Below are 18050 nucleotides of genomic sequence, written 5' to 3'. Positions count from 1 at the left end.
TCCTACTTAACAATATCCCCCGCTTCATCATTTTTCAAAAAGCTTGAAAAAGCCAAAGGCACAGTAATTACACACAGCACTACTCTCACCACTGTATTTGCAGCCATTCATCCATACAGGGAGCAAGTGTTGCTTTCCCTGTACCCAGAACTGGAAACAGGAAAGAATAATATCTCAAAAAAAGTCATGTTAGAACATATCATTTCTAGCGAATCTAATGTATATTAGATGGAGGTTATAAGATCCCAGAGATCAGAGCTGCTAACTTCAGGGGATTGGATCTGAAAGCCTGGGAGCAGGCTAGCAGGAACAGAGCTACTGGTTGATCCTTCTGCACACAGACATGGGGAAGCATGTGACAGAGAGGAGCAAAGGGACTCCAGCAGAAAGGATTTCATGTCAAAGGACAGCTATTGGTGGGTTTTATCGTCGGTTCTCAGTGGTCTGACATTGATCTGGTAAAATCTGAAAGAAAACAGTTGAACCAGGAGGTTTTAGAGCTAGGAAGGTTTGCTGGAAATGCACTGCACAGGTCAGAAACAAAGAAGAAGGTCTGGGCTGAGTCAACTTCAATGAGCCCCAAAAGGCAGTCTCCATGCCTCTTCCATATCCCATGTCCAGCAACTTTTCAAAAGTTAGTGCTTAAACTCCCTAAGAAAAAATACTACTGGAAATGCACGAGCATTTAGGTTCCAGGATGTGCATTATAGTTTTGTTTAGAATGATGAAAAACTGAAACCAAACTTAGTGTCCAAAATTAAAGTGCTGGTTAAAAAAAAAAAAAACCTACAGTATAACTATGCAAAGGACTGCAACAGACTGAAAACTATTTGAAGAAACGTGAAGACATTCTTAATGCATTTAGTTTGAAATTAATGAAAATGCTGAACAAAAAAATCTAAATGTTTGTAATATGTCTAAGGCTTGAAGGGCAAACACTAAAAAAAATGTTATTAGCAGTTACTCTCAAGCATGGAAATATGAGGGTATTTTTCTTTCCTTTCATCTACTGTTTTAGTTTTTCTCCACTGAATATGCTTTATTTTTTAATCTGAAAGAAGTTGATAATAATAATGATATGAGGTAGAAATCTTGAGTGCTAAAGATATGACAAATCTTCCACATTTAAGTAATCACTGACTGCTAATTAATGTAACACTGCAGCTAACTCTTAACATTTTCCCAGCATTTTCTTTTCCAAACATTAACCACTGAATGGCCATATAGCTCCCTGATGGCCATATCTGCAGAGTGAAGTAAGAGTTATCACGGTCATTATTAATTATTGTAATAATTCACTTACAGGTATTTTTGGCCACATTCCAGGGTGGAAAGTTTCACAAATTTTTTTCTTCATTACCTTTTCATACTTGAAATAGTCCAGTAAATGCTTATCATTATCCCCATTTGCAGATTGAAAAGTGGGGCCCAAGGAGCTGGTGTGAAAGACAGAACCTGCCTTATGGGCTGATTCAGGGTCAGTGTTGAAGAACAATGTATCAAGTTCAATTTCTGGTTTTTTAATGATTGTTTTCTTCTTATTTTTTAAATGATAAAATAAGGTTGCAGGAAACTTTGCTTTGTCCCATATACATATAAAAGATCAGATATCATTGTATGAAATTTTAAAACTTTCATGTAATCACTTAAAAGGGAAAGTTATATTTTGCCTGGTAAAGATGGCTTTTCAGACAAAGAAGTGAATGAAATGAAATGAATCATTTTCCATTCCAAAAATGTTCTCTATGTTACTGGACCTTTTTCTTTTTTTAACTTTGAGTGAAATTCTTTTATCAACTTCCTGGGCCCATACCAGGCATCTTTTATATTTATTACCATTTTTCCCCCAACAGGATTTCCTTTGAGAAATTTTTATTACAAACAGTCACAAAACTTATTCATTGAGTTCAGCTTGTAGAAAATCAGGACACTAAAATCACATCTTAATTTAACTTTCTTAGCTTTCTCTATACATGTCATTTTAGTTTTACCCGCCAACCCTTCCCGTAATCAACAATAAGGGTTGACATTAGATGTAATTTATTTGAAGGTGGAGCACTGTAAACAGTATGTCCTATTTAGAAATCATGAACCTTGAGTTGAGAGTCACAGAGTTTGGAGCAAGGGGTGATCAGTCTACTGGTAGTAAAGGAACTTCACCTCTGAATTGCACCTTTTTCTTTATTTTTCAAATAAGCAAGAGCTTCTCTCTTTTTGCTTTTTTAGATGATCATTTTATCTTTTACAGAAGAAAACCTTTTCCTTCTATTTTAGAGTTTTCTTGGAAAACTCAATATATAGACAAATTCAATATGCAAACCTGCGTAAGAAATATCAAGTTGGGAGTGGGAAGACTTCATTTCAATTTTTTATCCTACCATTATCATACACCAAGAGGAAAAATTGTTTTGATGGTCTTAGACTTCCATTTTCAGATCTGAAGAGGATGGCCATGTTAAAGCTCATAATTCTCCCTATGTATGATTCGATGGATAGACAAATAGACAGCTCTGGACAAATTACGTGTGTTCCATACTAAAGCAGAAAAAAAAATCTTCAAAGGTCAAATCTGTTTGCTTTCCTTCTGTACTAAGTTCTTACAACTTCTCAGATGTGTGTTTTTCCATTCTCCTTTCAAATACTCCAAGATAAGCAGCAGCCACCATTTCCCAGCAATGCTTAATTTCATAGTGCAATAGTTGTGAAGTACATCTTCCCAGTCAATAGGTACAACAGTCACTAGCTTCATTTTGCTTTCCTACTGCATCTCCATTCTTTGCTGGATTCTAAATAAGGTGCTTGAAGGACCACTGTTCTCAGAGGCAGAGTGCTCTGGAAACAGCAGCAGCTCCGAGAACTGGAGTGCAGATCCCAAGCTGGGATCTGTAGCTCCATTCTGCCTATTCAACAAGGTAGATATTTTAATTTTCAAAAAGGAGGAAAAGAAATGCCTGGTTTCTGAGTTTCTCCAAGACTCTATTACAGGGTTCTTAGGCTTTTGGGTATATTTTGTTCCCGCCTCCTGATCCTTAGGAACTGTGATAAAAGCACTGAACAATTTCAGCAGAAAGTTGTTTATATTCTGTTGCTGAAATGGATGTGTGGCCCCAGTCCATAATATTTATACATGTTTTCCTTTTTACTTAATTGTAATTAGCATGCTGTTTATTGCATTCCTTTTACCTTTCCTTAAGAATTTGCCTTTTCCTTCAATTGTTTGCATTGGTATCTTTTGAACTTCCTCCCTTCTATTTCTTTTTTGGCATAAATAATAATTGGAGCTACAGCAGGAGCTTGATAAAGCTTTTTATTATGTTCCCTTTTGTCCAAAAGTAATCATAAGGCATAAAAAAATAAAAACCAAATGGTTTGCCTGAGTTACACAACGAAGTAAAAGCAAAGCTTCCCTTGAGATTGTGTGTTCTGACTTTATCTCATTTTTTAAAATGAAAGGTCTGGGCTTCACCTTACTCCTGTTGACCAGAGGTCCTTTCAGCTTCTTTCCTGATCTTCATTTGAACTCCTTTGCACTTTTTCAGTTTGTTTTCTTTCTGCAGTATCTTTCTGATTCTATCCTGGTTTCTTACCATTTTGTTGATAGATACAATAGAACACATTCACATCTGTTAAGTAAAATGACAGTTTTTCTCCTCCGGATGATTGGTCAGTTAGTAAAAACTTCAGCATTTCCATATTTATAAAAACATATCCCTTCTCTAGATTGTTCTATAAGCTGTGTTAGAAATCCTGAAACCCCATATGAGGGAAGGAAACCTAAATGAGTGTTCTGTTACTATCCCTCGAACTGAATTACAAATAGATGAAACTGAGTTTTAAAACATCCAAATTTCCCTAACAAGAATCTTCGTTATTAAAGCAATGTTAGAGAGCTGCAGAGATGAGTATATTTGATTGACTCTAAATAGAACTTGTAACAGATATGGCCGAGAAATAACTGGTATCATATATGGACATCATAGTAGACAATAATTAATTAATCCCATACTATTAAAATCCATAAAAAGCATGTACATATAATTCTTAAAGGTAAGAAATTAAACAATAGTCATCTGAAAATGCATTCCTCCTTGTCTGCAACCAAAGAAATTAGAAAAACCACTGCCTTTGCTAGAAAGTAGTGAAATTTAAAAGGTAATTTAAATGTTAATGAGTCTTAATTGCTTTTTCAAAACTTTCAAATTTTACAAGATTTTTACAATAAATATGTGGTACTTTAATAATGAAAAAACTACAATAAATGAGTGTGCATTTAATCTCTTCTTTCCAAATAGAATACATAACTAGTATCCAAACATTTTAATATTTTTAAATTGATTCTACTTACTAGACTTCTAAATTTCACTTATCTTAACTAATGTGAATATTATTTGCTCTTTGAAAATAAAATTTAGCAGAAATCAGGATTCTTTCAAGTTAATGACATAGTACTTTGTAGTTAGGACAGAAGAGTACTCACCATGATAAAGGCTATTTTGTGTAAAATGTTCCCTGTAAGGTTGACAGACTGCAAAAGTTGAATTCCATGAGCAAACTGAGACATTGTATGAGTGTTGAGATTAAATGATCTGAAAATGTTTAAAATTCAGGAGAAGTGGATCTGCCATAATTAAAGTTAATCCTAAACTTTCATTTATCCGTATGGATGTGTTCTTCCTCACCGACAAACGTGTTGATTTTATTGATTTCAAAACACTGCACCCTCCCGGAAAAAAAAAAAAAACACTTCAATATCAACAATTTTTTATTTTGCTGTATTGAAATCCCAAGTTAGGGCCTGTCCCTTAGTGAAGGAAATAGTGAGAGCTACATAGAACTTGTTCATTATTACCCAAACTTGGTACTAGGATATTACTTTTATCAGGAGTTGACATTTGTTTTCTGGCTAACTCTGGTAATAACACTATGAGGTAGGTACGTTTCTTAATTAAATTTACAGAATAGGATGAATTTGAGATTCACTGAGGATCGACAGTCTGACTAGCGGAGTGCTGTAAGGACATGGAGAAGGGCTTATTCCAGGCAAATCTGACCGCCCCTGACACCTGCTCTGCTCCCAGATGCACTCAGTGGATTGACCTCATTTCTCATCACTGACTTCCAACTCCACATGGTGCACCTGCACACAAACATATGCTGCCTACTCTACTTCTGCTTTCAGCTGACAAAGCAGAACTTGGGTTGTATTCCCTAACTTGGGTTGAATTGGTATGCCACCATTGTATTCCTGAATTAATTATTCCTGCCACCGTAAAAGGGTGAAAGGTCATAGCTCAGAATGCTGTTAGGGATCTTGAGGTTCCATATGTGAAAGTGCTTAGAACAGTACTTGGCACATAACAGATATTTAACAAATATTAGTTTCCTTTCTTCCTTCCTTTGCCAGGGAGAAGTCATTCTTCCTTGCTAAGTTAGTTTACATGAAAATGCTTGTTCCATGGCTCTCAGTTTACCACAGAATCCTGAGGAAATTTACTCACTAAATCAAGCTAATCTTAGACATGGGATTGTGGAGCTTTTTAACGTCCCAGGTTTGATATGTCAGGGGAAGCCAAAACAGAAGTTGATATACCCTAATATTTTGATTCCTCTGTTTTCTGTATTTACAAGGCTTTTTATAATCTTGTCATTTCTCTTCTACATGCTTTGCCCTCCAATTCCAAAATATGCTTTGACACAACTGAACCCTGGCTTGTACTGCTTCCGTACCATTTCTTAAAATTATCTTGGGTTATTGTGTTGCCACACTTCTGCCAGCTTCTTTCTCTGAAACAACACTACCTCCAAACATGTGCCTGTTAAGCTTTTTCTCCATTCAATGCCTACTTCAGTGTTTCCTCCCTTATGCAGCTGTCCTCGGCACCCAGGATGGAAGCAATCCCATGCTCCACTAAACCTTTCTAGCATCAGATAGTGTTGTACCAGCAGACAGAAGACATTTCTTCCTCCAAGGCCTGAGAGTGGATGGTCAGGAATCATTGCTTGAAATAGCATCCAACCAGCAACCATATAAGTAGCTGCTACCATCTCATTACTCAGAAATCAGTGAAACCAGCCCAAGACAAATTCTCACAAGTACAGGCAAAGCTAAGAGCAATAAATAAGCCATGTTCAGAATCAGGAAGGGGTTCAAGGAGAACTGGATTGAGAAAGTAATTTTCATACCAAAAATGATTTAAATTCTTGATCTGAAAGTAGACCCATTCTTTGCTTCTCCTTGAACACAAGAGCCTGTGAGCCATCATCACCACCCTCCTAACCCCAACCCTGTAACATACACAAATAAGATCAAAAGACAGACTGAGAGGAAAAAATTTCTATCAAGTAGGTGATATTATCAAGTAGGTCAGAATTTTATCATCCAATCTCTGATCCAGTGATCCAAAGAGTTATAAACAATAACCGCAAAAATTATTTTAACAACATGTCAAATGGAACAGGCTTGTCAGTGTTAGTTTTTCATTTTGTCTTGTTTTTTAAGATTTTTTTTTATTGGAAAGGCAAATTACAGAGAGAAGGAGAGACAGAAAGATCTTCCATCCACTAGTTCACTCCCCAAAAGGCCACAATAACTGGAGCCAGGAGCTTCTTCAGGTTTTCCCATGTGGGTGCAGGGTACCTTGGACCATTCTCCACTGCTTTCCCAGACCAGAAGCAGAAAGCTGGATTGGAAGTCATACAGCTAGGACACAAACCAGCACCTATATGGACTCCCAGCATGTGCAAGGTGAGGATAGTATTACTTTTTTAAAGTCAGATGTGAAGTCAAGTATGAAATTAGTAGGAAAGAAAGAAATCGTGACAAAATTTTGCAAAGAAAATAAATAATTGTGAATGTCTTCAAATAGCACAACACTAAACATACAAGTGAAAACGTATTCAAAATGAAGAAAAATTGCGCACATGTTTATTGTGAAGGACTCACTTGATTAACTCAGATTTCCAAATCCACTAGGGAACAAAAGTCAAGAATAAGAGTAATGTCTTTAATAAAATACACTAGAATAATAAGTAAGATTATGTGTTTATATACATGTATATATACCTACAGGCATATATAACCAATCTACTGCAAGAAATATTTAGAAAAAATGATAAGGTGTATTTCATAAAAACAGTTAAGAAATTCCAACCATCGGAAGTTCAGCCATTCTCTATTTCCATGTACTGTACTAGAAGTAGAGATTTATAAGACAAATAAATATTCAAAGAATTGAATACCCACCAAGTTAAAGCAAGAATTAATATTATAATGCAGAGCATTTCAAAGTTTAAAATGTCAATCTTGCATATGAAATTATAGACACACCAAGGTTGCAAATAGAGGCAGAATCATAGGAGTAAGGAAATGAAAGATTTTAAACAGCTTTTTTTTGGCTGCAAATATAACAATTTTCCATTATTTAAAATAAACACCTGGGAGTAGGCATTGTGAAGCAGTTTAAGCTTCTGCTGGGGATACCCACATGCCATGTTGGACTGAGGTTAACCTGCTTCCAAGCCAGTTTCCTACTAATGAACCTAGGAGGCAAGAGATGCTAAACCAAGTGCTTGGGTTCCTGTGGTCCATATGGTAAACCTGAATGGAGTTCCTGAATTTTGGCTTCTGCCTGTCTCAGACCCAATTGGTATAAGCATTTAAGCAGTGTTCCCATTGATGGGAGCATTTTTCTCTGTCTCTTTGGCTTAAGAGCCAAATGAGGATGATGATAGTAATTACATGACTATATGGTTTTTATGCTGGCTTTTCAAACACACACAAATAAAAATTAGTTTGAGGTATATCTGATTTCTCAATTCAAATGTGTACTTTTTCTAATTTTTTCTCTCAATCTTTTCAGTCATCATATCATCTCTGTAACAAATGTAGCCATTAATAAATCATAGTACATATTATTATTTCAATGTCATTTTCAGTAACAAAATTCTCAGTTACCTATAAAGGAACTACAAATGGTTGCTAGTCAATGCTGGTATTGAAAGAGAAAATCTCTTTGTTCCTTATTTCTGTAAAAATTTTCATTGAAATATGCTCAAGTATAGGCGGAAAGATTTGTATGATCTACATAGTTTATGTAATGTTTCAACTTAACAACATTCTTTTCCAACATAGACGAGGGTCCAACGTGTCTCTGACATTGGATATGAGTGCCTTGGGGACTGTTGAGCCGTTTGTGGCTATACCAAGCCCACGGGAGAAGGTAGCCCTGGAGTACCTGCAGTCAGCCAGCCGAGTTCTCACAAGGTCACAACTGAGGGATGTCGTGGCAAGTTCACACTTACTACAAAGTGAATTCATGGTAAGCCAGCTATTTATTACTTAATCTTCAGTATTTCAATATGCTATGCACTAGAGCACATGTGGAAATGTCACTCACTTACGGTCAAGCAGCTTTACTGGTTACCGTTCAAAATGTAAAGCCCAGAGACAGGTAGTTAGCCTACAATTAAGATGCCCACATTCCAAATTAAAATAAATGTTAGGTTTCTGACTATGATTCATTTTTTAAGATTAATTTTATTAGTAGTAGTATCATTGTTATTGTCATCATTATTATTTGTAAAGGCAGATATACAGAGAGAAGGAGAGACAGAGAGAAAGATCTTCCATCCATTGGTTCACACCCTAAGAGGCCACAACCAGCAGAGCTGAGCCAATCTGAAGCCAAGAGTCAGGAACTTCTTCCAGGTCTCCCACGTGGGTTCAGGATCCCAAGGCTTTGGGCTGTCCTTGGCTGCTTTCCCAGGCCAAAAGCAGGGAGCCGGATGGGAAGTGGAGCAGTCAGAATATGAACCAGTGCCCATATGCAATCCCAGTGGATGCAATACAAGGATTTAGCCACTAGGCTATCGCACTGAGCCTCTGGCTGTGATTCTAAGAAATTGTGATGGTAACTCAAATAACCGAGTTCCTGCACTCACATGGGAGACCTGGATTGTGTTCCTGCTTCCCAGCTTCAACTCAGCTTTTCCATTGTCATTATTTGGAGACTGGGCCAGCAGATGAGGTCTTTATTGAAATAAAAAGAAATAAATTTTTAAAATAACTTGTAACTGTATTTTCTCTCTCATTAGCTATTCATAAATGTTCAGATGACAATGTTATAACCAAAGTGAGGCAAAATATATAAAAGTTGCCATCACTGAGGTGGCAATAAAGATTTGGCCAGAGAACGTGCAGTCTCAGACGAAGGAACAGCCTTGCCATCAATGTTTAGAGAATTAAATTGCTCCATTTAACTAAGGCATTGACATTAAAATGGGATGTGGCAAAAGCTGAGCCTTAGAAATATAAAAGAAATTTAGACCTTAATATATATTTAGGATATTTAGGAGGTTGAACTTTTTAAAAAGATTTGTTCTATTTACTTGAAAGACACAATTAGAGAGATTGTGAGAGACAGACAGAAGTTTCCATCTGCTGGTTCACTCTATAAATGGCCACACTGGTTGGTCTGAGTCAAGCCAAAGCCAGGAGCCAAGAATTGTCTGATTCTCCTATGTGAATGCAGTGGCTAAAGCAATTGGTCCATCTGCTGCTGCTTTCCCAGGTGCATTACAGGGAACTAAAATGGAAGTGGAGGAACCAATGCTCAAAGCAACACCCATATACAATGTTGGCACTGCAGGTGGCAACTTTACTCACTATACCACAGTGGTGGTCCCGTAGTTTTAACTTTATGTCATGTTTTGGAAAGATTACTGTATTTGCAATGGAGCGGTCTGAAGGTTCTTCAGGATAATCCTGTAGAACTGGGACAATGGTCTACACCTGAAGTAATGGCAATAAAAACCAAGACAATATATAGGAAATGGGTGTAATTGCATAATATAGCCAAAAGCAATGACAAAGTCAGGGGTGATATCTGGTTTCTTGGCTAGAGTCACAGGGTGCGCCTGGTGTCCTTTAAGGAAATAAGGCACTCAGAGGAAAGATGAGGAATGCAGTGAACATGAGGATAAGTTTGGGTCTGGCCCTATCAATGTTGTTCATAATGTGTGGCATAGTCCAATTAATTCATAGGTTTAATTGTTGCCCAAATGGAATCCTGAGCTTATAGATCACTTTACCTTTTAAGTCAGTTTTGCATCTTAAATCTTATTGCTTACGTATAGTAAATTGGATGTTCTAGGATTAATTCAGATGTTTGCAACCACCATAGTGATGAAAGACTTAGCAATGAACTGCTCTACTATCGGTCCCACTAATTATTAAATTTCCCAAAACGAAATCTAAACATGGAGTTTTGCTTATTTTTTTAATTGGACCAAGAGACAAAGATCTCCCATCTGTTGGTTCTCTCCTATGTGCCCACGGTAGTTGGGGCAGGACCAGAATGAAGTCAAGAGCAAGAAACTTACTCTGAGTCTTCCATGTGGGTAGCAGGACCTCAGATATTTCAGCCACCTAATGTTTCTTGGAATGCCAATCCACAAGTGGCTATAACTTAGAGTGGAGCCAAGGCTCAAACCCAGGACCCTCTTCATCCTAACTGCTATAGAAAATGCCTGCCCCAAACTTGGAAGGATTTTTTTAAACTTACACTTGCTAGTTTAATTTAAAGACATAATTTGATCTGAAGCCATAATTTGAGACATAAAGGGATGAAAGAACCCATCAGAGATCACACAGCCAGCCAGCCCAGGGCACACCCATTACTCTTTTCTAGAACTGCAGATAGTTCTTTGTTTATGAAAAAACTCTTTCCATGGCCTACTTCCTTGGAAGCAAAGATGGGGCCAGCAAGGCATTCACAGGAAAGAGATAAAACTGAACGATGACAGCTGTCAGAGTGTGTCAGAAAACAGGAGGTGGAAAGGAAGGAGAAGAAAAGGACGAATAAAAGTATTACCTGCTTCATGGCTTGGTCCAACCAGACTGATTGGTTTTAAATTATCAAGCATGAGCATAACGTTTCCTATTGAGCATTCAACAATTACATTAATTTGATAACTTAGAACTAAAAAGCTACAACAGTGCAAAAAGTGGGGATAAATACAGACATCTAAAGTATGTTAGGTAATGTATGATCTCACCAGAGTTAAGTGTATAATGATGACTTTCAGAGGCTGGAGAAAGGAGGATGGGGAGGAAGGGTTGGGGAAAAGTTGAAAAAGCTGCTAAGCCATGCTTAGATGAAAGTTCTGCTGGTTCTATTGTTCAATGGAATGATGTTAAAATCTTGTATATGCTTCTCTTCCTAAAAAAGAAAGGACTTTGAATACTTTCACCATGAAGAAATGCTAAATATTTAAAGAAATAAGTATCTTTATACTGAGCAGACATTATATACTGTATATATATATAGTATATCACGTAGTATCCCTTAATTTAATGTGTGTCTCTTTTACATTATTTTTTAAAATAACAAATACTGATTCTTACTATTAATATCTAAAAATGTAACTTTAATAAATTATGGTTACAAAATAAACTGTTTCTCACTATAAGCCAAGCTTCAAATTTATGATTAAGTCTGGGTTTCCTCAAATTTCCAGACAAACCAAAAGTTAAGACAATGTTGATTAATTTATAAATAATTTCATTTCAATGAATACTGGACTGCTGGGTTTTATTTTCCACTGTAGAAAATCTAAGCAATAAGACTATTACTTTATGCTAAGGATTTAATATATACCAGTTAATTTTGTAAGCATATTTTATTTAATAGTAATGTTACTAAGCAATCCATTGCAGAATCTTAAAATAAAGAAAAATATTTGATGTGATCAAGTTATGAAATATTTGTTTGGAACCTTTTGAAAACTTAGGTTTCTTGCTTTCCTGGTTCCAATCAACTTGGATTCTTTTTAAGTCTAATACATTTACACTGTGTAACCACTGTTCTATTTGTTCCCTCTCCAATCATTTGAAGCCTGTGAAATATATTCTGACTGAGTAAAAATATTTATGTTCCTGCTAAGTGAGAGAAAAAGTGCCTAAATGACCTTCAAACAAGAGAGAGAGAGAGAGATTGCATTTATAATCACAAATGGAACATTCCAATTGTAAACGCCTCCTTAATATCCAAAAAAAACCTCAGATCCTCAAAACTTCAATCACAAGAATCCCTTTATTTCTACCACTTTGGGCAAGAAGTTTTAATTATTCTAAAAGAGATACAGTTTTAAGAGAATACACCTAAAATTTTGGGCACTGAACTTGCATATAAATCAGAAGAAATTTAAATATATTGCTAAATGACTCGCTTTTCAGTCATCTGTCTGTATGTGTAATTCCAGCAATGCCTAAATAATATCCCTAAAAATGTAGGTGGACTGTTATGTTTCTCTTTCGTGACTACACAGTCATTCGCTCCAACACAGAGAGCTGTTTCTTAGAAGTGTGCTTGTCAGGTGCAGCTGACATGTTTATAAAAGGAAGGGTGTGGGTCAATCAGCAGTGATAGTTTGTTATTTTACAAATGGCTTTGAAGTGCAGTAGAGCTTAGAAGAGATGACCCCCTGTGAAGATTTTCTTTGTGCCAGTATTAGATACACTAATTTGATATCATCTATTTTTATAGGAAATACCAATGAACTTTGTAGATCCCAAAGAAATTGATATCCCAAGACATGGAACTAAAAATCGCTATAGGACCATCTTGCCAAGTAAGTTTCTTTGTTTTACAACTCACATTGTAAGTTATAAGATAAGCCTTCATCATTCACCCTTAACTCACCATTTGCAATCTGCACAACATCCACATGTGCGCTTAATCAGTAATTACAAACGTATATCAAGACAAATATCAACAGAAATTATCTGTGGTTAGAGACTTTATCTTGTAATCCTCTCTTAAAAATGATCAGCTCACAATTCCAATAAATTCCTAGTTCTAAAACATTATTGTGTCACACATTATGATCAATTGATTTTCATCAAGAGTGTGTAACAATTAAATGAGGAGAGAAATGTTTCAATAAATGGTGCTGGGATAATTCTATTTCCACATACAAACAAAAGTTAAGTTGGACCCTACCTCACACCAAAATAAAAATTAGCTCAAAATGTATCTCAGGTCTGCAGAACAGAGATAAAATTGTAAAAACACTTAGGAGAAAATAAAATGTTAACTGTTTTTTAACCTGAAGGAATTATTGGTTTCTTGGACATAACATCAAAAGTAGAAGCAAACAAAACCATAGATACATTGAACTTCATCAAAATTTTAAAATTTTGTGCTTCAAATTACATTATCAAAAAAGAACCACAGAATGAAAGAAATCTGCAATTATGCATCAAGTGAAACACTCATATGTAGAATATAAAAAAACTCTTGCACACACAAAAAAGGCAAACTACTCCAATGTAAAACTGAGCACAGAGAGGTTAGCCTAGCAGTTAGGAGGCCTGAATCCCACCTTGGAATCTTGGAGTCTTGTTCCTGTCTTCGGTTTCTGATAGTGCAGTCCCTGAGAGGCAACAGAGATGATATTGTGTTTCTGCCATTCAATCGGGAGATTTGGATTGCATCCCCATTATTTCCAATTCTTTGCTCTACCCTGACCATTGTGGACAGTTAGGGCCTGAACCAGTGAATGAGCAAATACTCTTTACTGGTCACTCTGACCCTCTGAAATACATAATAAATAAATAGAAAATTACTTAAACAGACATTTCTCCATTCAACACCATGAGCAATCAGAGAAATAAAAGCACAATATCACTTCCTATCCACTAAGCTGACTATAATTTAAAAGGTGGTTAAGAAAAAATGTTGATAAAGATGTAAAAGAATTAGAACCTTCATACATTGCTGGTAAGAGTTGAAGCTGCAGCTACTTACACAATATGTCTGCAGTTCCTCAGAAGGTTCTGCCTACAGTTATGGTATGAGACAAATATTCCATAGCTAAATATATGCCAAAGAGAAATGAAACACGCATCCATACAACAGCTATACACAAAATGTCCATAGCAGCATTATTTATAGTCTCCAAAAAGAGTGTAAACACCACAAATGTTCATTGTCCTGATGAGCATGGATAAATGAAATGTAATATATCCACTTATTGGTTAAATTAAAGGATGAGTGATGCTGATATATGTACCACAAAGAACCTTGAAAACATTGTGATGAGTGAAGGAAGCTAGTCACAAAATATGTCCTATGTTATCATTGCATCTATATGAAACGTCCTGATAGGCACGTCAGACAACACAGAAAGTATATTAACAGGTGCCTAGTATTGGGGGCTGGGAGATCAAGAGGAGACAAGTAAGTGCTAAGAGATTTTAGGTTTATTCAAAGGATAGTGAACATATTTTAAAATGGATTGTAATGTTGTTGACAACTCTATGCAAAGAAAAAAAAACTCCAGGAAGGCACATCAAATAAATGAATTGTATAAGATGTGAACTTTTTCTCAATAAAAGCTGTCACTGGATTCGATGTTACAGCCTAGTGGCTTAAGTCTTCACTTTGCATGTGCCAGGATCCCATATGGGCACCCGTTCACGTCCAAGCTGCTCCACTTCCCATCCAGATCCTTGCTTCTGGCCTGGGAAAGCAGCCAAGGACAGCCCAAAGCTTTGGGACCCTACATCCGCGTGGGAGACCCAGAAGGGGCTCCTGGCTCCTGGCTCCTGGCTTCAGATTGGCTCAGCTCTGATTGTTGTGGCCTCTTGGGGAGTGAACCAGTGGGTGGAAGATCTTTCTCTCTGTCTCTCCTTTTCTCTGTATATCTGCCTTTCCAAATAATAATAATTATGATAATAATTTAGTGACATTGAGATGGTATTAATTCACTCACACATAAATAATTCACTCAAAAATTCTCCATATGTGTAGGAATATCAATACACTAAAATCAAAGTATTAAATAATTGTACCTAACAGTGTCTTTGAGTTTCTCTTTCTAGTATAATTGGAAACTCATTCTTAATTTACTCCACTATAATGCATTTTCATCTGTCTTCCTCCTTAAGATAGAGTTTCTGTTGAGAGTTATCTGGCTAAAAGTGAGGGACATGCTTTATGTTAGAATTCTCTCAAAGTTTTTATCTAAAATATAAATAAAGCTTAAATAATCAGAACATATGCAGTTATTTCTATTATTATATATACCCAAGCCAAACCTAATTTCAGAAGGATTTGGGAATTGTTAAGAGTATTTGAAGTTCCCAATTTCCTGGCCAGATGATATCAGACAACAGTTTTTAGTGCTGTGTCAGCATTTCCGTTCCCAGAACTGGGTGGACCACTGGAACCAAGGCACCTGTGCTGACAACTGAGGTTGGGAATGATGGATTCTCTATTGAAAATAACTGTAGTCTAAAAACTCCACCCACATGTATTGCACAAAATACAGTTCTAGAGTTGTTCCATGGACAAATCATTCCACTGCTCAAAAATTATCAGAGAAGACTAGAATAATAGGAAAATCTGTTCTTTGTGGTTTATTTTAGACTGTGGAATAAGATAATCTTGAAACATTACATAAAGTGATGATTAGCAAATGCTTAAAATTTTAAATATTTAGATTTTTTTTATTTTAACTTAGTGAACTCCTCCCAGATTTAAAGCTTGCCAACTTGTATATACCAAGCAATAGCAACAGCAAGGCTAAATACATACAATGCTTCTTTTCTATTTATTTTTTTATTGCAAAGTCAGATATACAGAGAGGAGGAGAGATAGAGAGGAAGATCTTTCGTCTGATGATTCACTTCCCGAGTGAGCGCAACGGCCAGTGCTGCGCCTAACTGAAGATGAATCTGTCACTCACCCCAGAACCAGTTCCAAAAAAGAGCAGCACAACAGAGTACTTGGGGCCCTATCTTCTTTTGCAATCATCAGGTTTTTTTAAGTGAGTCTCAATGTAATCACCATGCTCCCCACCAAAATCAGCTTTTAAAAGAAAATGTACTCAATTTGCAAAACCATAGTTATTAACCCAATGTGGCAACCAAACATTCAAAGTATCTCTGATGTAACTGAGGATTTATTATTTCAGCTTAATTTGATTTAATTCATTTAATTAGCTGCATGTGGATAGTGGCTACTGTGCTGAACAGTGTAATCTTCAGAATTGCCTTTTTCTTGCAACAAATTTAAAGTTGACTACCAGTGCCTTTGGTGATGTGGCCCATCCTTCCCTTTCCTCTCATCTGTTAATCTCAATTCCATCGAAGAAAGTCATTCTGTTCTCACCTCAGGCTTCTCCATCAGTAGCACTTATATACTCTTCTCCATCTAATGGCTTCCTCTTTTCACTTTAAACTTCAGAAGCATATTTGTTCCTAGAAGAAAAACTTTAAGCATGGATCAGGGCTTGACAAAATCCAATATGATATCAACCAAAACATCAGGATCTGGATATCATTTTGTCTGCCAAATAAAATACACTTGCCAAGTGATATTTTAGGAGTATTGGGTTGGATAAATTTCATGTCTGTTCTTTACACCAAGTCCATATTTATGTTCAAAAATGTTGAGAGGGTTAAAAAGAAAAAAGGAAGCAGGGAAGTAGAGGATAAAGAGGAAAAAGAAAAGCAAGAGAAAGAAGAGGGAAGGAGAAGAAAGACAGAGTCGAAGAGAAAGAACAGGAGCAGTGTCCAATTATAATTTGCAATTGTCTATCTGGACCATTTATATCATAAAAGATATGGTAAAGGTTTAATATATACCTCAGGAATACAGATCCAAAAATCATCACAGTGAATTTTATCAACGTACGGATTTAAAATAGAACATGAATAAAATTATAATGACGAAGCCCAGTGCAGTAGCTCAGTGGCTAAATCCATGCTTTGCATGTTCCAGGATTCCATTCAGTACCAGTTCCTATCCCTGCTGCTCCATTTCCCATCCAGCTTCCTGCTTCTGGCCTGGGAAAGCAGTCAGGGACAGCCGAGAGCCTTGGGACCCTGCATCCATGTGGGAGACCTGGAAGAAGCTCCTAGCTTCTGCCTTTGGATTGGCCCAGGTGTTATGGCCACTTGGGGAGTGAACCAGCAGATGGAAGATCTTTCTGTCTCTCCTTCTTCCTGTAAATCTGCCTTTCTAATAAATTAAAAATTATAATAGTGCTAATGAATATGACTATGATAGATATTTTTAATCCTTGAGGTTTTTTTTTTGTCAGTCCAAGGAAATATTAAAAGCTTTGGTGGAAAAGTGACATTTTTCCACTACTCACTCATAGGTTGTATTCTTGATTTTTTTATAAAAAGTATTTGGAAGACTTTAACTATTTGGAAATTAGATTTGGCAGGAAATCTATTTTAAAATATTTTGAGATATACTTCCCCATAAATCATAGGAGTTATAAAAACTGAAGAAAGTGAGTCTGTTTTCATGCCTAAATGATTTAGGGTGTTTGCGCAGACATATAATCAATAGATACTGTAACTCTCCTTATATCCTTTGCTTAAAAAAAAAAAAAAGAAAAAGAAAAAAATTAAGAAAATCAAAACTACCTCTAGTGCAAATGCATTCTGTTATTAACGCTCCATAAACCCTTACCAATCTCAGAGGATGCAAAAGTTAAGTCCAGAGCTTGCTATGATTCGGTGGGTCACGGAGAGTTCAGCACTGAAACACAGAATGATAAACTCTGAACGAAATCCAGAGAGGCCACACAGAGAAGTAAAATCTTAATTCTTCCTGGAAGGCCAGGAAGGTATTTCTTGAGCTGAGCCCTGTTGAATGAGGAAGGCTTTACGATGCACAAAAATATAGGCTCCAAAAGAATATGAACCCAGGGAAGTTGCTATTGATGAGGTCATGGAGAAGATAGTAGATCTGCCACAATTCCCCTCCACAAGGAGCAGGGATGTCCTCTAGGCCTACAGGCCTGTGTACATTTACACTTAAAGCAATCAAGTTAAGTAAATTTAAAAGCTCAGTTCCTCAGTCCATCCTACCCACCTTGCAAGTGCTCAACAGCCACAATGACTACAGGCTACATTGTGGGACTACTTAGTGCACATTTCCATTTTCACAGATAGCCCTACTGGGTAATGCTAACTGTCTGAATGATCAATATATGTAATCACTACAGTAAGTGTGAGTTCAATGTACACA

General features: G+C 36.5%; 1 protein-coding gene across 3 annotated transcripts in view; it reads left to right on the top strand.

The window, feature by feature from the left end:
* Nucleotides 1-18050, top strand: part of PTPRR (protein tyrosine phosphatase receptor type R) — a 218430-nt gene that overhangs the window by 160368 nt on the left and 40012 nt on the right. For all 3 annotated transcript variants that reach the window (XM_004583029.2, XM_058673533.1, XM_058673532.1), the window contains 2 exons: nucleotides 8132-8318; nucleotides 12546-12630. In XM_004583029.2, the coding sequence (XP_004583086.2) occupies nucleotides 8132-8318; nucleotides 12546-12630 (272 nt within the window). The remainder of the gene's footprint in view (nucleotides 1-8131; nucleotides 8319-12545; nucleotides 12631-18050) is intronic.

This window comes from Ochotona princeps, chromosome 15 (genome assembly GCF_030435755.1).
Source record: "Ochotona princeps isolate mOchPri1 chromosome 15, mOchPri1.hap1, whole genome shotgun sequence".
Lineage (NCBI taxonomy): Eukaryota > Metazoa > Chordata > Mammalia > Lagomorpha > Ochotonidae > Ochotona > Ochotona princeps.
The sequence above is the reverse complement of the archived record's forward strand: the minus strand, read 5'-3'. Positions and strand labels throughout refer to the sequence as shown.